The sequence below is a fragment of the Nerophis ophidion genome, linkage group LG02 (assembly GCF_033978795.1).
Source record: "Nerophis ophidion isolate RoL-2023_Sa linkage group LG02, RoL_Noph_v1.0, whole genome shotgun sequence".
Taxonomy (NCBI): domain Eukaryota; kingdom Metazoa; phylum Chordata; class Actinopteri; order Syngnathiformes; family Syngnathidae; genus Nerophis; species Nerophis ophidion.
The window spans coordinates 5,905,207-5,930,843 of NC_084612.1; the positions used below are offsets into that span (position 1 = coordinate 5,905,207).

General features: G+C 41.1%; 1 protein-coding gene across 7 annotated transcripts in view; it reads left to right on the forward strand.

The window, feature by feature from the left end:
• Positions 1-25,637, forward strand: part of LOC133536274 (BTB/POZ domain-containing protein kctd15) — a 108,381-nt gene that overhangs the window by 33,569 nt on the left and 49,175 nt on the right. For all 7 annotated transcript variants that reach the window (XM_061876694.1, XM_061876717.1, XM_061876698.1 and 4 more), the window contains one exon: positions 9,159-9,303. In XM_061876694.1, coding sequence (XP_061732678.1) covers positions 9,159-9,303 — 145 coding nt within the window. The remainder of the gene's footprint in view (positions 1-9,158; positions 9,304-25,637) is intronic.

Below are 25,637 nucleotides of genomic sequence, written 5' to 3' on the forward strand. Positions count from 1 at the left end.
CAGGAGGGCGCAGACCTTCGCCAAGGCCAAACATTTGGATAGAGGCGGGATTAAAAGGGACAGTTCAAAACAAATTGTTAACTGAAGGGTAAAAAAACGGTTTACAAACCCCGTTTCCATATGAGTTGGGAAATTGTGACAGATGTAAATATAAACGGAATACAATGATTTGCAAATTTTTTTCAACCCATATTCAATTGAATGCACCACAAAGACAAGATATTTGTGGTTGAAAAGGATTTGCAAATCATTGTATTCCGTTTATATTTACATCCAACACAATTTCCGGGAAAGCACTATTTTACTACCAAGCCACGCTGTTGTAACACGTGGCTTGGCATTGTTTTGCCTGAAATAAGCAGGGGCGTCCATGATAACGTTGCTTGGATGACAACATATGTTGCTCCAAAACCTGTATGTACCTTTCAGCATTAATGGGGCCTTCACAGATGTGTAAGTTACCCATGCCTTGGGCACTAATACACTCCCATACCATCACAGATGCTGGCTTTTGAACTTCGCGCCTATAACAATCTGGATGGTTATTTTCCTCTTTGTTCTGGAGGACACCACATCCACAGTTTCCAAATATAATTTGAAATGTGGACTTGTCAGACCACAGAACACTTTTCCACTTTGCATCAGTCCATCTTAGATGAGCTTGGGCCCAGCGAAGCCGGCGGCGTTCCTGTGTGTTTTGATAAATGGCTTTCGCTTTGCATAGTAGAGTTTTAACTTGCACTTACAGATGTAGCGACCCACTGTAGTTACTGACAGTGGTTTTATGAAGTTTTCCTGAGCCCATATGGTGATATCCTTTACACACTGATGTCGGTTTTTGATGCAGAACCGCCTGAGGGATCAAAGGTCCGTAATATCATCGCTTACGTGCAGTGATCTCTCCAGATTCTCTGAACCTTTTGATGATTTTACGGACCGTTGGTGGTAAAATCCCTAAATTCCTTACAATAGCTCGTTGAGAAATGTTGTTCTAAAACTGTTCTACAATTTGCTTACAAAGTGGTGACCCTCACCCCATCCTTGTTTGTGAATTACTTAGCATTTCATGGAAGCTGCTTTTATACCCAATCATGGCACCCACCTGTTCCCAATTAGCCGGCACACCTGTGGGATGGTCCAAATAAGTGTTTGATGAGCATTCCTCAACTTTATCAGTATGTATTGCCACCTTTCCCAACTTCTTTGTCACGTGTTGCTGGCATCAAATTCTAAAGTTAATGATTATTTGCAACAAAAAAAAATATTTATCAGTTTGAACATCTAATATGTTGTCTTTCTAGTGCATTCAACTGAATATGGGTTGAAAATGATTTGCAAATCATTGTATTCCGTTTATATTTACATCTAACACAATTTCCCAACTCATATGGAAACAGGGTCTGTATTATCATTTGTTCTCGGAAGTCTTTAAAAACAAGGGGAAATGTTGACCTTTTCATTTCAATACATGTTCCTTATAGCAGTGGTTCTCAACTTTTTTTCAGTGATGTACCCCCTGTCAACAGTTTTTTTAATTCAAGTATCCCCTACTCCAGGGGTCGGCAACCCAAAATGTTGAAAGAGCCGTATTGAATCAAAAATCCATCCATCCATCCATCTTCTTCCGCTTATCCGAGGTCGGGTCGCGGGGGCAGCAGCCTAAGCAGGGAAGCCCAGACTTCCCTATCTCCAGCCACTTCGTCTAGCTCTTCCCGGGGGATCCCGAGGCGTTCAAAAACAAATCTGTCTGGAGCCGCAAAAAATTAAAAGCCATAATACATACGGATAGTGTGTCATGAGATATAAATTGAATTATGAGGACTTAAAGGAAACTAAATTAGCTCAAATACAGCTACAAATGAGACATAGTGATGCAATATGTACATACAGCTAGCCTAAATAGCATGTTAGCATCGATTAGCTTGCAGTCATGCAGTGACCAAATATGTCTGATTGGCACACTCAACATAAGTCAATAACATCAACAAAACTCACATTTGTGCATTCATGCACAACGTTCTAAGTTTGGTGGACAAAATGAGACGGAAAAAGAAGTGGCATAAATCACGTCTTAGAAAGTCGGAGAAAGTTGTACATGTAAACAAACTAGGGTGAGTTCAAGGACCGCCAAAATTAGTAGGACAAAACGGCGCTCGCCAAATACTCGAATCAGTGAAGCATGTTTAATATAAACAGTGTGTTTAATAGAGATTAGGGAGGTTTGTGTCATGTTTGTCCTTCTACAGAAACCATATTAAAACCAAAAATATGTTTATTTCCCCTCATCATTTCCATTTCTCATATATATTTGAAAAAGCTCCAGAGAGCCACTAGGGCGGCGCTAAAGAGCCGCATGCCGACCCCTGCCCTAATCAGAGCAAAGCATTTTTGGTTAAAAAAAAAAAAAAAAAAAAAAGAGATAAAGAAGTAAAATACAGCACTATGTCATCAGTTTCTGATTTATTAAATTGTATAACAGTGCAAAATATTGCTCATTTGTCGTGGTCTTTCTTGAAGTATTTGGAAAAAAAAGATATAAAAGTAACTAAAAACTTGTTGAAAAATAAACAAGTGATTCAATTATGAATAAAGATTTCTACACATAGAACTAATCATCAACTTAAAGTGCCCTCTTTGGGGATTGTAATAGAAATCCATAATTTTAAACATTTCTTCACAAAAAAATAAATCTTTAACGTTAATATTTATGGAACATGTCCACAAAAAATCGAGCTGTCAACACTGAATATTGCATTGTTGCATTTATTTTCACAGTTTATGATCTTACATTCATATTTTGTTGAAGTATTATTCAATAAATATATTCATAAAGGATTTTAGAATTGTTGTTATTTTTAGAATATTTCAAAAAAATCTCACGTACCCCCTAGGCATACCTTCAAGTACCCCCAGGGGTACACATACCCCCATTTGAGAACCACTGCCCTAAAGGAAGTAATGGAACTAAAAATAGTGTTCGACGGTCAAACTGTCTCCATTTGTTAACCTTTTATTAGTGTAGCTGAGATAGGCTCCAGCACGCCCCGCGACCCTGAAAGGGACAAGCGGTAGAAAATGGATGGATGGCTAGTACAGCCCCGCCCTCTTTTTAAGTGGGAAGAGTCCTCTTTTTGTTTATATAGCTGTCTACAATGATAAGAGGTGACAAAAATGGACCTCCGTCCCTCATGCTTTTGTCCACCTTTGGTTGAAACGCCTTGGCGGGGATCAAAACTGAAAGTTAACTTAAAAAAAAAAAATAAGAAAGTTAACTTAAGGTGTGTGCCTCCGCTGTCTCTCCAGGCTGGTGTTTAATGACACCTTTAAACTGGAGAGACCAACATACAGTCGTGATCAAAAGTTTACATACACTTGTAAAGAACATAATGTCATGGCTGACTTGAATTTCGAATAATTTCTACAACTCTTGATTTTTTTGTGACATAGTGATTGGAGCACATACTTGTTGGTCACAAAAGACATTCATGAAGTTTGGTTTCTTTAATGAATTTATCATGGGTCTACTGAAAATCTGCTGGGACGTTTGTTACGTCTCGCCTCGACTACTGTAACGTATTATTTTCGGGTCTCCCCATGTCTAGCATTAAAAGATTACAGTTGGTACAAAATGTGGCTGCTAGACTTTTGACAAGAACTAGAAAGTTTGATCACATTACACCTGTACTGGCTCACCTGCACTGGCTTCCTGTGCACTTAAGATGTGACTTTAAGGTTTTACTACTTACGTATAAAATACTACACGGTCTAGCTCCATCCTATCTTGCCGATTGTATTGTACCATATGTCCCGGCAAGAAATCTGCGTTCAAAGGACTCCGGCTTATTAGTGATCCCCAAAGCCCAAAAAAAGTCTGCGGGCTATAGAGCTTTTTCATTTCGGGCTCCAGTACTCTGGAATGCCCTCCCGGTAACAGTTCGAGATGTCACCTCAGTAGAAGCATTTAAGTCTCACCTTAAAACTCATTTGTATACTCTAGCCTTTAAATAGACTCCCTTTTTAGACCAGTTGATCTGCCGTTTCTTTTCTTTTTCTTCTATGTCCCACTCTCCCTTGTGGAGGGAGTCCGGTCCGATCCGGTGGCCATGTACTGCTTGCCTGTGTATCGGCTGGGGACATCTCTGCGCTGCTGATCAGCCTCCGCTTGGGATGGTTTCCTGCTGGCTCCGCTGTGAACGGGACTCTCGCTGCTGTGTTGGATCCGCTTTGGACTGGACTCTCGCGACTGTGTTGGATCCATTATGGATTGATCTTTCACAGTATCATGTTAGACCCGCTCGACATCAATTGCTTTCCTCCTCTCCAAGGTTCTCATAGTCGTCATTGTCACCGATGTCCCACTGGGTGTGAGTTTTCCTTGCCCTTATGTGGGCCTACCGAGGATGTCGTAGTGGTTTGTGCAGCCCTTTGAGACACTAGTGATTTAGGGCTATATAAGTAAACATTGATTGATGATTGATTGATAAGTATACATACAATAATGTTAATATTTGGTTGCATGTCCCTTGGCAAGTTCACTACAATAAAGCGCATTTGGTAACCTTCTACAGGCTTCTAGTTGAATTTTTGACCACTCCTCTTGACAAAATCGGTGCAGTTCAGCTAAATGTGTTGGTTTTCTGACATGAACTTGTTTCTTCAGCATAGTCTACATCAGGAGTGTCCAAAGTGCGACGTTGGGGCCATTTGCGGCCCGCGGGTCATTTTTTAACGGTCCCCCGGCACATTTTAAGAATACTATTGAAAAAAATTAGAAACATAAAAAGTGGTATAAAAGAGCAAACAGGTGAAATGTAACAAGAAATTGTTGCAATGTTTACTCTTATAACACAAAGATACCGTGCAGGCTGTTTCTTTCTTTAAAAAATAATAATGAATCAAAATCAATGTCATTTTGAATGATTGACCTATTCAAGGCTTCGATTACGTCACATTAAATATTCCACTTTGAGATATTTTTTGGGGGAAAATGTTGCATATTTTGTGTTTTGCCATATAAAAAACTGAGCTGTTTTTTTTTTTTAAAGAGGGGCCTAACAAACAAACAAAAACATAAACAACAATTAAACTTAAAATTGACGGATATATCTGAAGTTGATCTCGAGATTATTGTGCTAAAATGTATAGTTTATTTTTTAACACTTTAATAAGTAGGACACTTTTGAATCCCCAATTATTTTAGTGTGATTTGTTTTTAAGTGCAATTGCTGGAAAAATAATAATGAATCAAAATCCAAAATTAAGGCTCCAATTATTATATAATCTCAAATATTCCACCTAAAAAAGTTATTGGGTGAAAATATTGCATATTTTGTGTTTTTTCCCCCAAAAAATTCCAATGTTGATCTAGAGATTTAAAACTTGCATAATAATGAAAAAATATAATACTGAATAATGACTAATTTTTAATATTTTTTTTGACCAAAACCATTTGGGGTCCCCGGGATCATAACTGAGTGGAGGCCTAAATGTATATTTTTTATACATATATTGTATTGGTTTATAAAATTGAAATTATGAAAATGGCCCCCGCTTGCTTTGATTTCTGCTCTCAAATATTCCACCTAAAGAAGTTATTGGGTGAAAATATTGCATATTTCGTGTTTAAAAAAAAAAAAAAATCTAATGTTGATCTAGAGATTTAAAACTTGCATAATAATAAAAAATATAATACTGAATAATGACACATTTTTAATATTTTTTTTCACCAAAACCCTTTGGGGTCCCCGGGATCATAACTGAGTGGAGGCCTAAATGTATATTTTTTATACATATATTGTATTGGTTTATAAAATTGAAATTATGAAAATGGCCCCCGCTTGCTTTGATTTCTGCTCTCAAATATTCCACCTAAAGAAGTTATTGGGTGAAAATATTGCATATTTCGTGTTTTAAAAAAAAAAAAAAAATCTAATGTTGATCTAGAGATTTAAAACTTGCATAATAATAAAAAATATAATACTGAATAATGACACATTTTTAATATTTTTTTTGACCAAAACCCTTTGGGGTCTCCGGGATCATAACTGAGTGGAGGCCTAAATGTATATTTTTTATACATATATTGTATTGGTTTATAAAATTGAAATTATGAAAATGGCCCCCGCTTGCTTTGATTTCTGCTCTCAAATATTCCACCTAAAGAAGTTATTGGGTGAAAATATTGCATATTTCGTGTTTTAAAAAAAAAAAAATCTAATGTTGATCTAGAGATTTAAAACTTGCATAATAATAAAAAATATAATACTGAATAATGACACTTTTTTTTTTTTTTTTTTTTTGACCAAAACCCTTTTGGGGTCCCCGGGATCATAACTGAGTGGAGGCCTAAATGTATATTTTTTATACATATATTGTATTGGTTTTTAAAATAAAAATTATGAAAATGGCCCCTGCTTGCTCTGATTTCTGCTCTCAAATATTCCACCTAAAAAAGTTATTGGGTAAAAATATTGCATATTTTGTGTTTTTTTAATTATTTTTTTTCCTAATGTTGATCTAGAGATTTAAAACTTGCATAATAATAAAAAATATAATACTGAATAATGACACTTTTTTTTTTTTTTTTTTTTTTGACCAAAACCCTTTTGGGGTCCCCGGGATCATAACTGAGTGGAGGCCTAAATGTATATTTTTTATACATATATTGTATTGGTTTTTAAAATAAAAATTATGAAAATGGCCCCCGCTTGCTCTGATTTTTTAGTGTGCGGCCCTCAGTGGAAAAAGTTTTGACACCCCTGGTCTACATGTTTAAGTCAGGACTTTGGGAAGGCCGTTCTAAAATCTTAATTCTAGCCCGATTTAGCCATTTCTTTACCACTTTTGACGTGTGTTTGGGGTCATTGTCCTGTTGGAACACCCAAATGCACCCAAGACCCAACCTCCGGGCTGATGATTTTAAGTTATCATGAAGAATTTTCATTGATCCGTTTACTCTCTGTAAAACACCAGTTCCATTGGCAGCAAAACAGGCCCAGAGCATAACACTACCACCACCATGCTTAACAGTAGGGATAGTGTTCCTGGGATTAAAGGCCTCCCCTTTTCTCCTCCAAACATATTGCTGGGTATTGTGGCCAAACAGGTCAATTTTTGTTTCTTCTGACCACAGAACTTTGTGTAAAAGGAAACGTAGACAACAAGTTGACTACTGACAGTGTATGGCAGTGGTTCTCAATTATAGACATGACAGAAAATAACGTATTTACCTAGGCTCCATTTTTATGACTTATTTTACCTTTCTTTATCTGTATGTGTAAAACTAGTTGCCTGTATTTTTAAAGACTGTTTCATTAGTGTCCGCCAGGCCCATTGCAAAAGGACTCCCTGTGGGAGTCCTTTTGCAATGGGCCATAGGACCCTATTGAAACTGTAAGGTTTTATTATTCTTTATTATTATTATTATTATTATTATTATTCCGCAGCGTTGCGCTGTAATTTGACCCCCTTAACATGTTTCAGAACTCACCAAATTTGACACACACATTGGTATGGTGCGGCATTCCAACATATTAAGCAACCAAACCCCAAAAATCATAATTGCGCGCTAGTGCCCCCTAGGAAAAAAAAAACAGACTGCTTGTAACTTCTGTTAACAATGTCGTAGAGACATGAAACAAAAACCTCTATGTAGGGCTGACTTAGACTTAGATTTCATCATTTTACCTTGTAGGGCAAAAATCCACAAAAATATTGCAAAAACCCATTCAAAGCAGAATTTTCGCAAAAAATGCAATTTTTGCCTCTTTGAGCTGTAATTTGACCCCCTTAAAATGCTTCAAAACTCACCAAACTTGGCACACACATCAGGACTGGCGGAAATTGCGATCTAATGAAAAAAACAAACCCTAAAACTCAAAATTGCGCTCTAGCGCAATTTTTGAATAAAACACAGAAAAAACTGCTCCTAGGAAGAAAACACAGACAAAATTGCTTGTAACTTCCGGTAGGAATGTCGGAGAGACATAAAACTAAAACCTCTATGTAGGTCTCACTTAGACATACATTTCAATAATTGACATCCTTCAGCAAAAATCAACAGGAAGTTAAAAATTACCCATTCAAAATAAAAGTTTTGTAAACACCCGTCACCTTTTTTCAAACATTATGTCCTCTGTGCGCGTTTGTCGTTTCGGCTTCAAACTGGCACAGGGGAGAGTTTGAACCCTTCTGATTAAAAGTTATCGAAAGAGTTTAAATTAGTGCTCTGGTTTTAATTTTACTCGCCTTCAAAGAACCCCTGCGGAAATTTTCCTTAAAAATGTCCTTTTTGCCTCTTTGAGCTGTAATTTGACTCCCTTAAAATGCTTCAAAGTGCAAGTTAAAGCTCTACTATGCAAAGCGAAAGCCATTTATCAACAACATCCAGAAACGCCGATCTGTAATTTGACCCCCTTAACATGCTTCAAAACTCACCAAATTTTGCACACACATCAGGACTAGCGAAAATTGCCATCTAATTAAAAACCAAACCCCAAAAGTCAAATTTGCGCTCTAGCGCCCCCTAGGAAAATACCCAGACAAAACTGCTTGTAACGTCTGTTAGGAATGTCGTAGAGACATAAAACAAATACCTCTATGTCGGTCTGTCTTAGACCAGGGCTTGGGTCGCGGGGGCAGCAGCCAAAGGCGGACCCGACCAACGCTGCTTGCAGCTTTAATTGTTCTTGGTTTCTCAGCTAAATTGTATCTCATGGGAACAACAGTACCACACCATGTTATTGACTTTGAAACTGTACAGCATTGTACAGAATGGTTTCATATGTATTATTATTATGATGTCCTCCCATTAGTGAGTCACTCTCCTCCTTTACCCTTTTCCATTCCATTTCCCAGGTGCGTAACAGGTGAAGTAATAGCGGCATAACGCTACATTGATGCCATTAGTCGTTCTTTTTTTTTTTGTAAGTACACACGGCAAGTGTGCGTGGTTGCAATCTGTCCGGGGTAAGGGACACTTCAAACGAGTCTGGAATGGAGGAAAAACGCCGCCTTGAGCTCCTTGTTTCAAGCCGCCGTGCAAAAGCATTTTTTCAGAAATTGAAAAATAAATGGAGGGTAATTGTTTCATGCATTTGAGGAGAGCAGGCTCATTCCATTAAACATTTGTGTGTGTGTATGTGTGTGTCAATTTCCAGGATAAGTCGCCTCTTCAACGGTACCGAGCCCATCGTGTTGGACAGCTTGAAGCAGCACTACTTCATAGATCGTGACGGAGAGATATTCCGCTACATCCTCAGTTTCCTCAGGACCAGCAAATTGCTGCTTCCGGAAGACTTCAAGGTAAATGTCCTCACACTGAAATTTAAATTTTAAATTTAAATTTAAATTTAAAATTTGATTTTAAATCAGTATACCATATTTCCTTGAATTGCCGACGGGGCGCTAATTATTTTAAAACCTCTTCTCACTCCTTTGCTTACCAAAGGCATGCGGTAAAAGTAAGCATGCACTAATTATTTTAAAACCTCTTCTCACTCCTTTGCTTACCAAAGGCATGCGGTAAAAGTAAGCATGCACTAATTATTTTAAAACCTCTTCTCACTCCGGCACTTACCAAAGGCATGCAGTAAAAAATTGAGTGTGATGTAAGCTTGGACCTTAAATCCTACTGAATAGCTCTTAATCTTCTTCCCTTTATGCGATTTCAAATTACCGGTATTGAAATCCATCCATCCATCCATTTTCTACCGCGTATTCCCGTTTTGCGGTCGCGGGGGCAATCAGCCTGCTCCATTTTGAAAATGATGACAGGGGAAGTGTCACTCGTGACGTCATGGAGTTTGACCAGGCGGTAATACTAACCACGGCGTGGCGCAGTGGGAGAGTGGCCGTGCGCAACCCGAGGTTCCCTGGTTCAAATCCCACCTAATACCAACCTCGTCACGTCCGTTGTGTCCTGAGCAAGACACTTCACCCTTGCTCCTGATGGCTGCTGTTTGGCGCCTTGCATGGCAGCTCCCTCCATCAGTGTGTGAATGTGTGTGTGAATGGGTAAATGTGGAAGTAGTGTCAAAGCGCTTTGAGTACCTTGAAGGTAGAAAAGCGCTATACAAGTACAACCCATTTATCATTTATTTAACCATGCACTAATTATTTTGCAAAGCGAGTTTGACCCGGCAGTAATTCAAGGCAGGCGCATACTATATGCCCTGCGGCAATTCAAGGAAATACGGTATAAACATTTTGAAAAGTGTTGTACTACAACAGTGGTTCTCAACTTTTTTCAGTGATGTACCCCCTGTGAATTTTTTTTTAATTCAAGTACCCCCTAATCAGAGCAAAGCATTTTTGGTTGAAAAAAAGAGATAAAGAAGTAAAATACAGCACTATGTCATCAGTTTTTGATTCATTAAATTGTATAACAGTGCAAAATATTGCTCATTTGTAGTGGTCTTTCTTGAACTATTTGGAAAAAAAGATATGAAAATAACTAAAAACTTGTTGAAAAATAAACAAGTGATTCAATTATAAATAAAGATTTCTACACATAGAAGTAATCATCAAGTTAAAGTGCCCTCTTTGGGAATTGTATTGATTCATGAACTTAATTCTAAACATCTCTTCACATAAAAAGAAATCTTTAACATCAATATTTATGGAACATGTCCACAAAAAATCGAGCTGTCAACACTGAATATTGCATTGTTGTATTTCTTTTCACAGTTTATGAACTTACATTCATATTTTCTTGAAGTATTATTCAATAAATATATTAATAAAGGATTTTTGAATTGTTGCTTTTTTTTAGAATATTTTGAAAAAAATCTCACGTACCCCTTGGCATACCTTCAAGTACCCCCAGGGGTACGCGTACCCCCATTTGAGAACCACTGTACTACAACATACACATTGAATCCAGTAGACCCCCTCTAGCATAACTGTACAGTAAATAACAATGTGATTTATTAGGGGTTATTTTAAGGAAACCACCCCTAAAACATACAAAAAAAATGGCATTTAGAGAAACAAGAAATATTTACACATTTGCATACATATTAGATAGATAGATAGATAGATAGATAGATAGATAGATGGATAGATGGATAGATAGATAGATAGATAGATAGATAGATAGATAGATAGATAGATAGATAGATAGATACATAGTACTTCATTGATTCCTTCAGGAGAGTTCCTTTAGGAAAATTAAAAAAATATTACACTTTTACACTATTTTCTTTAGTTCGTAGTAATTTTAGATTTTTAACGTAACATAGTTGACATTGTCATTGAGCTACACAGGGGACTTTTTTTCTACAGAAAAAAATCCACATTAAATTTGCTGTCAGTCCACAATAGCTAAAATTAAGCAGTTAGTTTTCTCATGTGTCAGTCAATACAATTATCATCAATCAATCAATCAAAGTTTACTTATATAGCCCTATATCACAAGTGTCTCAAAGGGCTGCACAAGCCACAACCACATCCTCGGCTCAGATCCCACATCCGGGCAAGAAAAAACTCAACCCAACGGAATGACAATGAGAAACCTTGGAGAGGACCGCAGACGTGGGGACCCCCCCGGCCCCTGTGATTCATTACATAGTTCCTGGTATCTAATTACAGCATCTCTGAAAATGGATCGTGAGATCGACAGGCGGATCGGTGCGGCGTCTTCAGTAATGTAGACATTGTATCGATCCGTTGTGGTGAAGAAGGAGCTGAGCCGGGAGCCAAAGCTCTCAATTTACCGCTCAATCTACGTTCCCATCCTCACCTATGGTCATGAGCTTTGGGTTATGACTGAAAGGATAAGATCACGGGTACAAGGGGCCGAAATGAGTTTCCTCCGCCGTGTGGCGGGGCTCTCCCTTAGAGATAGGGTGAGAAGCTCTGCCATCCGGGAGGAACTCAAAGTAAAGCCGCTGCTCCTCCACATCGAGAGGAGCCAGATGAGGTGGTTCGGGCAACTGGTCAGGATGCCACCCGAACGCCTCCCTAGGGAGGTGTTTAGGGCACGTCCAACCGGTAGGAGGCCACGGGGAAGACCCAGGACATGTTGGGAAGACTATGTCTCCCGGCTGGCCTGGGAACGCCTCGGGATCCCCCGGGAAGAGCTAGACGAAGTGGCTGGGGAGAGGGAAGTCTGGGCTTCCCTGCTTAGGCTGTTGCCCCCGCGACCCGACCTCGGATAAGCGGAAGATGATGGATGGATGGATGAATGAAAATACTGCGATGAGGTGGCGACTTGCCTGGGGTGTACCCCGCCTTCCGCCCGATCGTAGCTGAGATAGGCACCAGCGACCCCAAAGGGAATAAGCGGTAGAAAATTGATGGATGGATGGCATCTCTGAAAATAGGTTTTGTAGTTTCTAGTAGGGGTGCACACAAAAAAATATATTCACATTTCAATAAGAAATACATTTTTAGCCATCCTAATTCTAAATTGATTCATAATTTTCAAAAATGCATAAAAAAAGAATCCATAGTTAAAAACACATTTCAGGCCATTTTCATGCAACCAGGAAGTTTTGGAAAAGCTCCATTGTAGTTATTACACCAAATACGAGAATTAGTTTGAATCGGGAATCGAGCTGACTGGATTCGGAATAAGATGGAATCGTTAGGTTCCCAAAGACTCACACTCTTAGTTTCTAGTGTCTTTTGTGTCTTTTCCACTTTGCATCAGTCCATCTTAGATTGAGCTCGGGCCCAGCGAAGCCGGCGGCGTTCCTGTTTTAACTCACTGCGAGTTTTAACTTGCACTTACAGATGTAGCGATCAACTGTAGTTACTGACAGTGGTTTTATGAAGTTTTCCTGAGCCCATATGGTGATATCCTTTACACACTGATGTCGGCTTTTGATGCAGAACCGCCTGAGGGATCAAAGGTCCGTAATATCATCGCTTACGTGATTCTCTGAACCTTTTGATGATTTTACGGACCGTTGGTGGTAAAATCCCTAAATTCCAACAAATAACAGGAGTTGGAAACATTCTGGTCACAGAAGGCGTTTACAACTGACTGGAATGCTTACGTGGGGGATTCGGGCAATTTTGGACTGGTTGTAATCAATCCACAGCGATCGTTCCGCCACACAATACCTCAATGCTAATGAGGGGAAATTACACTTTGAATGTTGTTGGCTTTGACAGTTAAGATTGCTCGTTTCCATCAGTTGTTATTCCCACTGCGATAGGGAGAAACCACCCTTGCCCAGGCGCACCGTCCTGGTTTTGGAGTATAAATATCTGAGGTTTTGGCACCAGCCGCTAGACTCGATCTGACCAATCTAAGCCTATGAGCACAAACTGATGAAGCCGACTTGGATGAGAGGCCAGATGTCTTCTAAGACAAACCAAACAGTCCATTTATGATCGATTAAATGCCCTGAGATGACAATGACCTGGATGAATGAGAGCATTCATATACATGTAAAATGGGTTAGTTTTTGACATTCTTATTTAAACAGGGATAGCAGGTCCATTCTATGTGTCATACTTGATCATTTCGCGATATTGACATATTTTTGCTGAAAGGATTTAGTAGAGAACATCGACGATAAAGTTCGCAACCTTTGGTCGCTAGTAAAAAAGCCTTGCCTTTACCGGAAGCAGCAAACGATGTGCGCGTGACGTCACCGGTGTGAGGGCTCCTCACGTCCTCACATTGTTTATAATGTGAGAGCCTCCAGCAGCAAGAGCTATTCGGACCGAGAAAGCAACGATTTCCCCATTAATTTAAGCGAGGATGAAAGATTTGTGGATAAGGAAAGTTAGAGTGAAGCACAAAAAAAAAAAAAGCGACGGCTCCAGGCGGCGGCAGTGGGACCGTTTCAGATGTAATTAGACACATTTACTAGGATATTTCTGGAAGAGCCCTTATCTGCTTGTTGTTTTAATAGTTGTAGGAGCCTAAATACTGTTTAAGTTATTTTACATTTTATGGAAGGTGCTTTATGTTTATTCAGCCAGAAGGGGACTATTTACTTTATTTGCATGATAAGAAAATGTATATATTGAATGCTTAGAGTAATTATATAAATCTCACTTTAGGTGTAATTATTACATTTGTCAAAATGATTTGATGACGTAACTGTTTTAATTGCATATATGGCGGAAGGATCTGTGTGGTAAGGGTTTTTTTGGACGCAAGGTGTCATGGGTAATTGCTGTCAGGTGCGGTGGAATCGAGCCACACAGTTTTTTGACCTCACTCATACTTATTGTCATTCATACTTTTTCTAACTAGTACTGCAACAAACTCTCTTTATTTTGTCATTCATTTGTTCCCACATCGTGACTGTTTTATGTTTTGAATTATTAAGATCACAAGTAAACCATACAAACGAAGAAGAACGTCTGGAGTTTTGTTTTGTTGTTGCCGCAGCAAGCGGAGTGAATGTGATAGTAGAGGAGCGTCAAGCTTAAGGCTACTTTAGGAATCTAAAATAGTGTTTTAGTGAGATTGTAAAGTCATACCTCAAAGTCGGACGGCTGCGGTGAACGCCAGTGTCTGTGATGGAAGCCATGGAGGAGCCAAGCTCACAGCTGCCTTTTTTGACAGCTGCTGCAGGAGGAGGTCCAGTAATCCACTGATGTCTCTGGTAAGAGCCAACTTAATATCACAATGTTCCCATCCAAAAACATGCTGGTTGACGTAGAAAAACATGTTCGCTTGACCGCTCTGTGTTAAAGCTTCACAACAAACAAAGAAACACCGGCTGTGTTTCGGTGCTATAGGCAGCTGCAATCCACCGCTTTCCACCAACAGCATTGTTTTTTATAGTCTCCATTATTAATTTAACAAATTGCAAAAGATTCAGCAACACAGATGTCCAAATTACTGTGTAATTATGTGATGAAAAGAGACGACTTTTAGCCGTAAGTGGTGCTGGGCTAATATGTCCCCTCCAACCAATAACGTCACAACCATGCGTCATCATTCCGCGACGTTACCGGGAAGACATTCCAGAGTACTGGAGCCCGAATAGAAAACGCTCTATAGCCCGCAGACTTTTTTTGGGCTTTGGGAATCACTAATAAGCCAGAGTTCTTTGAACGCAGATTTCTTGCCGGGACATATGGTACAATACAATCGGCAAGATAGGATGGAGCTAGACCGTGTAGTATTTTATACGTAAGTAGTAAAACCTTAAAGTCACTTCTTAAGTGCACAGGAAGCCAGTGCAGGTGAGCCAGTACAGGCGTAATGTGATCAAACTTTCTTGTTCTTGTCAAAAGTCTAGCTGCTGCTTTTTGTACCAACTGGAATATTTTAATGCGAGACATAGGGAGACCCGAAAATACTACGTTACAGTAATCGAGACGAAACGTAACAAACGCATGAATTATGATCTCAGCGTCGCTAGTGGACAAAATTGAAAAAATTTTAGCGATATTACGGAGATGAAAGAAGTAACACTTAGTAACACACTTAATGTGTGACTCAAACGAGAGTGGTTGGGTCGATGATAATACCCAGATTCTTAACCTGTCAAGGCGTGAACTTTGGGGTGTTTGTTTTCCCGAGATGCAAGTAAAGTTGGATCGGACATGGCTTGGAGGTAAATACATGATTTTATTTTAACTCTAACAAAAGGTACAAAACTCAAAGCGCGCACAAAGGCGGAGAACAAACTTGACTAATGAAACAAATAAACACTTACTGTGACAAGAATACACACAACTCACGTGGCAGGAAACAAGCAAGAAAACTATGGCAGCATGACAATGGCATGAGTAGTCAGGATATCAGATAGAATGGGTGTCCAGGAGGTAATGTTGCCAGGCCGACTGCCTGGCAACTGCAAGCTTAAATAATACCGACCTGATGAGTGACAGGTGTGCGAGTGCAAAACGTCAGACAGGTGAAAATAATGAGTAGTCATGGAAAACAAAACAAGCAAGAGTGCTCAACCAGGAACTAAAGAGTCCAAAAAACAAACAGCACATGGCCAGACAAAAACATGATCAACAGACTTTTGATGCAACAGGTGATGTCGCTATCCCGCATTGTGGTAACTCTTTTGTATTCGATTAGCTTCCATGCTATCTTTTATGTTTATTGTTCTAGCTCACATGCTAGCGTCCTTAGTTGTGTCTAGCTCCCATGCTAGTTCAGTTTGTTTTGTTTGTTAGTGCCTTAGTGCAAGTGTTTTGGTTCTTAGTTTGTTTTATAGTATAAATAAATAATTTCCTTACCTTCACGCGAGAGAACGCAAACATCACCACGATGCCACCCAAGCGTCACATAAATATACCATTACTTTATTATTTTACTGCCGTTTTGATGTACAGTACATGTTAGCCGCTTTTAGCTCAGTTGTTATTCTGGTGATTAATACTTGGCTATTTAGACAAATAGTAAGCTTAACAAATATGTGTTTTAAAGAAAGTTAAATAAAATCTGCTGACCCTGGTATAGTTAGCTTAATTGTACGAATAAACAATGATACTTTTGTGTTTATTTAATTTTTCCTGGTTGAGGCTTATTCTGCGATATCATGCTCTTCATGGCTTCTAATCCACCTTAACTGAAATGACCTTTCCACTCCAGTCGGGCAAGCTTTGGTTCATCATTCTTTACTAGGGAACAAGGCGAAACCGAGCCGATTAGAGCCCGGGGCCAACTCTCGGGGGCCCCACAGAGAGTCTGAACCAAATCCAGAAACCTCAAAGAACAGAACATGACATGAAAGCCCTGCATATTTTGGCAAATGATGGTCTGACTCAGTAGCGATTAGTTTTACCGCCTGCTTTATTCATGCTTTGCCTCGCCTTCTGTGAAGTCTTGACAGTCCAATCAGGCGCCGCGCTGGAGGAGAATGCGTCCGACTTCATTGTTTCGACTCATTACAGTCCCCTCGCATAAGCCCGTGTTGATCTGCATACCTTTCAATTTGCGAGAACCCAGAGTTAAGGGAAGGGGGGGATGGGAAAAAATGCAAATAGTGCGAGGCAGAATTGAGCATGTCCTTATCTGAACACAATCAGGCTTGCCGTCGCCCCGGGCCTGGGTCTGTTCTGCTGCTGGCAGCCGCAGCCTTGTGTGTTTTGTTAAATCAATGTGAAAGTCTGAGCAGAATAGCAACAGGAAAAAATGTTCAGCCTGCATCAGCGGAGCGAAAATATTCGCTATTAATAATCCCCCTCGTTATTCAGCGTACCATTAATCACACAAGAGTAAGCAACGTGCTTATAAGACGTGCTTATACACCGACGAGTTTGTGCTTTAAATCGATGATGCTTTGCCTCTTCAGGGGATGGATCCTATTATTTGTAGGTAAACGTGCAAAAGTCGTAAATCACCTCAAGCTTTGTTTTTTTGTTTTTTCTGAACCAACATAGTAGTGGCAATCCCTCTTCTTCAGACGATGATGGTCGCTATTCCAGGGTTGAATTTGGGATTGTCGTACCCAAATAATAATAATAATGTCAGGCTTGCTCCTGAAAGTTTGTTTATGTTTTAGTTTTTCCCTCTGCATTTGTCTTTGTTTCCTCTGTGTGTGTGTCGTGTTTCCTGTCAGCGCTCTTATTTAGTCAGTTTCCTGTGTTTCTCCCTGGGTGCTGTTTTCCCTCAGCTGCGGCTGATTGGCACATGGCCACACCTGGTGTCAATCAGCCCGATCCTATTTGTATCTGCTTTGTTCCTCCAGTCAGTGCTGGATTATTGTCACGTATTGCATGTCGCTTCTGTATTGTATTGTCGTTGCCACATGTCGCTCTTGTCGTTGCTACCTGTCGTGTCGTATCCTATCTTGTCAATGCAGCGTTGCAGTAAGCTTTATTTGATTGCGGTTTTCAGCTTACCGTCTTTTGTTCCCTGCTTCCGTTTTGTTTTCTAAGTACAAGTACGACTTCTGTTTTCCATGCTAAGTTCCTTTTTGTTTTCTAGTTCCAGTGCTAGCTCCCTTAGTTTGTTATCCGCCCACGTGCATGCTTTTTGTTTGTAAATAATAAATGGGTTGTACTTGTAATGCGCTTTTCTACCTTCAAGGTACTCAAAGCGCTTTGACACTACGTCCACATTTACCCATTCACACACACATTCACACACTGATGGAGGGAGCTGCCATGCTAGGCGCTAACCAGCACCCATCAGGAGCAAGAGTGAAGTGTTTTGCTCAGGACACAACGGACATGACGAGGTTAGTACTAGGTGGGAATTGAACCAAGGACCCTCGGGTTGCGCACGGGCACTCTTCCACTGCGCCACACCGTCCCTTTGTGTGTTCTAGTTCTAGTGTTTTAAATTAAACCATGTTTTCCTATCCAATGCCTGCCTCCATCTCTGCATCTTGGGGTTTGTCACCAACAAACTTTGACAAAATAATCAAGCCCTGACTGGAGGAACAAAGCAGGTACAACTAGGAGCGGGCTGGTTGACACCAGGTGTGGCCAGGTGCCAATCAGCCGCAGCTGAGGGAAAACAGCACCCAGGGAGAAACACAGGAAACTGACAAAAATAAGAGCGCTGACAGGAAACACTACACACACACACAGAGAAAACAAAGACAAATGCAGATGGAAAAACTGAAACATAAACAAACTTTCAGGGGCAAACCTGACAAATAATAATAATAGATTTTATTTGTAAAAAAGCAACAACCTCAAAGTGCCACAGTGCAAACAAATAGTAATAATAATAAAAAGATAATACAAATAAATAAAATATAAAACTTGAAACAGCCCAATAGCTAGAATCAGCATGCATATCTATATATCTATAAAAAATCTTTTTTTTTTTTTTTTTAAAGAAGGATTTTTAATCCTTTTTTAAAAGCATCCACTGTCTGAGGTGCCCTCAGGTGGTCAGGGAGAATGTTCCACAGACTCGGAGCAGCGGAGCAGAAAGCTCTTTCTCCCATAGTTTGTAGCTTTGTCCTTGGAGGTTGGAGGAGGTTAGCCTGTTTGGAGTGGAGGTGATGTGTGGAGGATTTGGGGGTGAGCAGTTTTTTGAGGTAGACGGGGGCATTTCCATGGAGGCACTGGTGAGTTAGTAGGGAGATTTTGAATTCAATCCTGAGTGGAACAGGAAACCAGTGAAAGGATTTGAGAGTTGGTGTGATGTGGTCGTATTTCCGCACCTTCATCAGGATCCTCGCAGCACTATTCTGTATGTACTGCAGCTTCTGAATGTTCTTGCTGGGGATCCTGACAAGAAGTGCGTTGCAGTAGTTGAGCCTGGATATCTAAATAAATATATTATTTATATATCCAAATATATATATATATACATCCATCCATCCATCATCTTCCACTTACCCGAGGTCGGGTCGCGGGGACAGCAGCCTAAGCAGGGAAGCCCAGACTTCCCTATCCCCAGCCACTTCGTCTAGCTCTTCCCGGGGGATCCCGAGGCGTTCCCAGGCCAGCCGGGAGACATAGTCTTCCCAACGTGTCCTGGGTCTTCCCCGTGGCCTCCTACCAGCTGGACGTGCCCTAAACACATCCGTAGGGAGGCGTTCGGGTGGCATCCTGACCAGATGCCCGAACCACCTCATCTGGCTCCTCTCGATGTGGAGGAGCAGCGGCTTTACGTTGAGTTCCTCCCGGATGGCAGAGCTTCTCACCCTATCTCTAAGGGAGAGCCCCGCCACCCGGCGGAGGAAACTCATTTCGGCTGCTTGTACCCGTGATCTTATCCTTTCGGTCATGACCCAAAGCTCATGACCATAGGTGAGGATGGGAACGTAGATCGACCGGTAAATTGAGAGCTTTGCCTTCCGGCTCAGCTCCTTCTTCACCACAGCGGATCGATACAACGTCCGCATTACTGAAGACGCCGCACCGTATATATATATGTATATATATACACATATATATATATATTTGTATATGTCTTGATTAGATTATCCAGAGAATAGTGCTCAATACCGTGGTAGCGCGCAATATATGTATGTGTGGGAAAAAAATCACAAGACTACTTCATCTCTACAGAACTGTTTCATGAGGGGTTCCCTCAATCATCAGGAGATTGTAAAATCTCACATACACATATATATATATATATTTGTATATGTAATATATATATTATATATTTATATATATATAATATATAAATATTCACCACTTATGCCCCTTCCATGTCTACTCTAAGTCGTTTAACCCCTTAAACGAATAATTATTTTGCTTAAGCCCCGTTTCAGCCACACTAAAGAAGCGTTTAAGGTCCCCTTCCTCAGACACATTTTTACACGGCTAAGTTTGCCCTGTATTTCTTTTAATCTCCTGCACTTAGCTTTGTATGGACTCATTGATCGTTCACAAACTGAGTTCGTAGAGAAAGTGACGCCAGAAAAAACACGCCACAGCCAGCTTCATAATAAAGCGGTTTCGTAACCCCAAGCTAACCACTGGAAATATGAAGGCGAGTCCTTCAGACGTGCCCGTGTTTCTCCTTCCGTCTGTACAGTCGCTTGTGGAAATCACACATAAATACCTTAAGACAGGGGTCTCAAACCCAATTTACCTGGGGGCCACTGGATGCAGAGTCTGGGTGAGGCTGGGCCGCAAGAAAATATTTCTTAAAAACAAAAGGTTGTATACTTCTCAGCATGTCTAGTTGTATAATGACGTTTCAAATTGTATTCCTTGTGCACCGCAACTTTCTCTGTGCAAATAAGACACGTCGGGGTCCCGATGTGCTCAACAAAGAAATATTGCATCCCCCACTTTTCCTGGAATTTTCTTTGCTCATCACTAACACTTCTCTTCACTGCAGGCTTTGAAAAAGACATGTTTGGGGTTGTGGAATATATTTGTATTTAGCCGACGCACGGAGAATAATGTTATTTCTGCAAGGTGTGTCGTTCCGCTTTTCCTCCCTACAGCAACACAGCGGTCGGCAGATAATAGTACCTGGATAGCGAGCGCAAAAAAGTGACAGCTACCGGAGTGTCATCCGGCATCATATAGTATATATGTAGTGTTCATCATGTGAGGCATCCATCCATCCATCCATTTTCTACCGCTTATTCCCTTGTGGGGTTGCGGGGGGCGCTGGCGCCTATCTCAGCTACAATCGGGCGGAAGGCGGGGTACACCCTGGACAAGTCGCCACCTCATCGCAGGGCCAACACAGATAGACAGACAACATTCACACTCACATTCACACACTAGGGCCAATTTAGTGTTGCCAATCAACCTATCCCCAGGTGCATGTCTTTGGAGGTGGGAGGAAGCCGGAGTACCCGGAGGGAACCCACGCATTCACGGGGAGAACATGCAAACTCCACACAGAAAGATCCCGAGCCTGGATTTGAACCCAGGACTGCAGGACCTTCGTATTGTGAGGCAGACGCACTAACCCCTCTGCCACCGTGAAGCCCTCATGTGAGGCAATGCAAATTAAACAATAAAAAAAACAAATAACGGTTTGAATTGGTCCAGGTTATCAGGGACTGTTATTACTGACGGACAGGTGATGTGGTGTGACTGCAGCCAGGCATGTAAGAAAACCCTCGTCTCCATGGCAACGTCTCAGTCGCTTTCACTCATTTGCCGCTTTTCCACTAACGCAGGGGTAGGCAACCCAGAATGTTGAAAGAGCCATTTTGGACCCAAATAACACAACGCTGTCAAGCGCCATTCATATCAAACTCGCGGGCCGCGCTAACATTAAACTTTCATTATAAGGTGGGGGCCGCAAAAAAACGCCTCGCGGGCCGCAAAAAAACATCTCGCAGGCCGCAATTGACCTGCGGGCCACGTGTCTGAGACTCCTGCCTTAATAGAAAGCGATTGCAGCCATTTCGGATACAACACATCTCAGACGGGAAGAGAACTTTCCAATGTCCGGGTCAGCTGTGATTCTACTTAGCGAAAAACTTTGTCCATTCGTCGAAGGAGAGACAACGAGAATGCGAGCTCCCGTGGATGTTATAAAAAAAGATAGTGTGTGCTTTATATTTACCTGGCCGTCGAGGGAAATCTATGGAAAACAGCCAATGAGTTTGGACTGGTAAAGGAGACTGTATCCGCCATGTATATCACGGACTCACCATCTAGTTCCACAGTATATAAAGTCAACAAAAACGAATGGACAATGAAGGTGAAGGCAAAACAGTGAGGAGTGTCAGGCTTGCTCCTGAAAGTTTGTTTATGTTTTAGTTTTTCCCCTCTGCATTTGTCTTTGTTTCCTCTGTGTGTGTGTCGTGTTTCCTGTCAGCGCTCTTATTTAGTCAGTTTCCTGTGTTTCTCCCTGGGTGCTGTTTTCCCTCAGCTGCGGCTGATTGGCACATGGCCACACCTGGTGTCAATCAGCCCGATCCTATTTGTATCTGCTTTGTTCCTCCAGTCAGTGCTGGATTATTGTCACGTATTGCATGTCGCTTCTGTATTGTATTGTCGTTGCCACATGTCGCTCTTGTCGTTGCTACCTGTCGTGTCGTATCCTATCTTGTCAATGCAGCGTTGCGGTAAGCTTTATTTGATTGCGGTTTTCAGCTTACTGTCTTTTGTTCCCTGCTTCCGTTTTGTTTTCTAAGTACAAGTACGACTTCTGTTTTCCATGCTAAGTTCCTTTTTGTTTTCTAGTTCCAGTGTTAGCTCCCTTAGTTTGTTATCTGCCCACGTGCATGCTTTTTGTTTGTAAATAATAAATGGGTTGTACTTGTAAAGCGCTTTTCTACCTTCAAGGTACTCAAAGCGCTTTGACACTACGTCCACATTTACCCATTCACACACACATTCACACACTGGTGGAGGGAGCTGCCATGCTAGGCGCTAACCAGCACCCATCAGGAGCAAGAGTGAAGTGTTTTGCTCAGGACACAACGGACATGACGAGGTTAGTACTAGGTGGGAATTGAACCAAGGACCCTCGGGTTGCGCACGGGCACTCTTCCACTGCGCCACACCGTCCCTTTGTTTGTTCTAGTTCTAGTGTTTTAAATTAAACCATGTTTTCCTATCCAATGCCTGCGTCCATCTCTGCATCTTGGGGTTTGTCACCAACAAACTTTGACAAAATAATCAAGCCCTGACTGGAGGAACAAAACAGGTACAACTAGGAGCGGGCTGATTGACACCAGGTGTGGCCAGGTGCCAATCAATGGTGGGTTGGTAGAGCGGCTGATTGGTGACACTACATTGGCTCTTGACTATTTCTTCCTTGTTCCATGCATCAACCTGCTAAGAAATGTATACAAAGTTTGTGTAAGTTTGCGTAATCTCGCTGTGCGGCGTGTTGCTATTTACGGTACTGCAAACCACTTAATTAGTGTGCTTGATAATCTGTCCCCTACCTGCACAGCCACTCTTCATCCGTCTTGCCGACCTCTTTGAGACTATTTTTATCATCTTCCTCTTCCGTCCCCGAGATGTCGCCTCGCCGGCGGCCCATCACTTCGCCCATTATTCTGCAGCTCAAACGGGCTGTCCGGACGCAGGTTTTTTTGGGGCGGGGGGGATGAAGTCGCCTGGTAGTGCTAGCGGCAGCCGCCAGGGCGAAGCTACACTGTCAGCCCTGTCTCATCCTCACCTCAGCGCTTGAGATGACTGTTGTTTTGTGCGGCGCTCAGGATGACTAAAGCGCCTCGCAGATAGACACCCCCTCTCGCCTCCCTATTAAAAACATATCCGTCCACTGGCGTCAGACCTGGGATGAATGAGGCACTTTGATACGGAGAGCCGCCTAAAGGGGAGCGTCTCAGTGCGGGTTTTTGTCAGCTGCAGCCTAGCAGCTTTTTCATGGTTTTACAAAACCCAAAACCAGTGAAGTTGGCACGTTGTGTAATTCGTAAATAAAAACAGAATACGATGATTTGCAAATCCTTTTCGACTTATATGTAATTGGATAGACTGCAAAGACAAGATACTTAACGTTCCAAGTGGACAACTTTGTTTTTTTTGCAAATATTAGCCCATTTGGAATTTCAAAAAAGCTGTCACAAGTGGCAAAAAAGATTGAGAAAGTAGAGGAATGCTCATCAAACACTAATTTGGAACATCCCACAGGTGAACAGGCTAATTGGGAACAGGTGGGTGCCATGATTGGGTACAAAAAACCAGCTTCCATGAAATGCTGAGTCATTCCCAAACAAGGATGGGGCGAGGGTCACCACTTTGTTAAAAAAATGCATGAGCAAATTGTTGAAGAACAACATTTCTCAACCAGCTATTGGTTAAAGTGTCCGTCCTGAGATCGGTAGTCCGTGAGTTCAAACCCCGCCTAAAGCATACCAAACACTATAAAAATGGGACCCATTACCTCCCTATTTGGCACTCGGCATCAAGGGTTGGAATTGGGGGCTAAATCACCAAAATGGTTCCCGAGTGTGGATACTGCTGCTGCTCACTGCTCCCCTCACCTCCCAGTAGGTGGAACAAGAGGATGGGTCAAACGCAGAGAGTAATTTCACCACACCCAGTGTGTGTACGACTATCGGTGGTACTTTAACTTTAACTTTATTTCCCCACCTACCGTCCGTAATATCATCAAAAGGTTCAGACAATCTGGAGAAATCACTGCACGTAAGCAGCAAGGCTGAAAACCAACATTGAATGCCCGTGACCTTCGATTCCTCAGGCACTACTGCATTAAAAACCAACATCGGTGTGTAAAGGATATCACCACATGGACTCAGGAACACTTAAGAAAACTAACTACAGTTTGTCGCTACGTCTGTAAGTGCATGTTAAAACTCTATTGTGCAAAGCGAAAGCCATTTATCAACAACACCCAGAAAGGCCTATACCAACTTTTTTGCAATGTGTTGCTGCTAATAAATTCCAAGTCAATAATTATTTGAAAAGAAAAAAAAGTTAATATTAAATATCTTGTCTTTGCAGTGTATTCAATTGAATATAAGTTGAAAAAGATTTGCAAATCATTGTATTCTGTTTTTCATTTACGAATTACACAACGTGCCAACTTCACTGATTTTTGGTTTTGTAGATTGTGTTGCTTTTTACTAGAGAAGCAGCTAATTATGCTTTTACCAAGATTAATTGTGACAATGATCTCCATCAAAGCATACCTGTTCACTGAAAGTAGAAAAAACACGTATTTTTTAGTTGTGTTCATTATTTTTTTCGCTAGTTGGCTATTTCCTGGTTCATAGAGGATCAATGAACTATTTATAGCAGGGGGCGTCATACTTGTTTTCGGTAAGGACCACATTCCAGTTATGGCTACCCCTCAGAGGGCTGATTGTAACAGTGATCCAATCAGGCCATGCCAAAGCTGTCCAATCAAGTCCTTACTTTATGCATACAGTCTTTTCTCTGACAAAAATACCAGCTTGAACGCTATGCTAACCACAGCAAACTTCGCATGAAGAGGCTAGTCTACTCAAGGTTTGCATGTATTTAAACTAGGGTTATACGGTATACCGGTATTATTATAGTACCACGATACTAATGAATCATATTCGGTACTATACCGCCTCTAAAAAGTACCCCGCCATGACGTCGTGTCGTGTCGTGGCATTGCTGTTTTTACGAGCAGATGAGCATGTTCGGCAGTGCACACACACAGAGTACTTACAATCAGACAATGTGTGTAGACCGAAAAGGCAGAATGGATGCATTTTGGCTTAAAAACTTATGATAAAGGTGAAGTTATAACACTGAAATGACCTCAGGAAGAAGGACTGTAAAACATGGCTAGCTAGCTATCAGCTAAAATCCATCCATAGTCGGCAGTGATGTAGCTACTTCTAAATCAC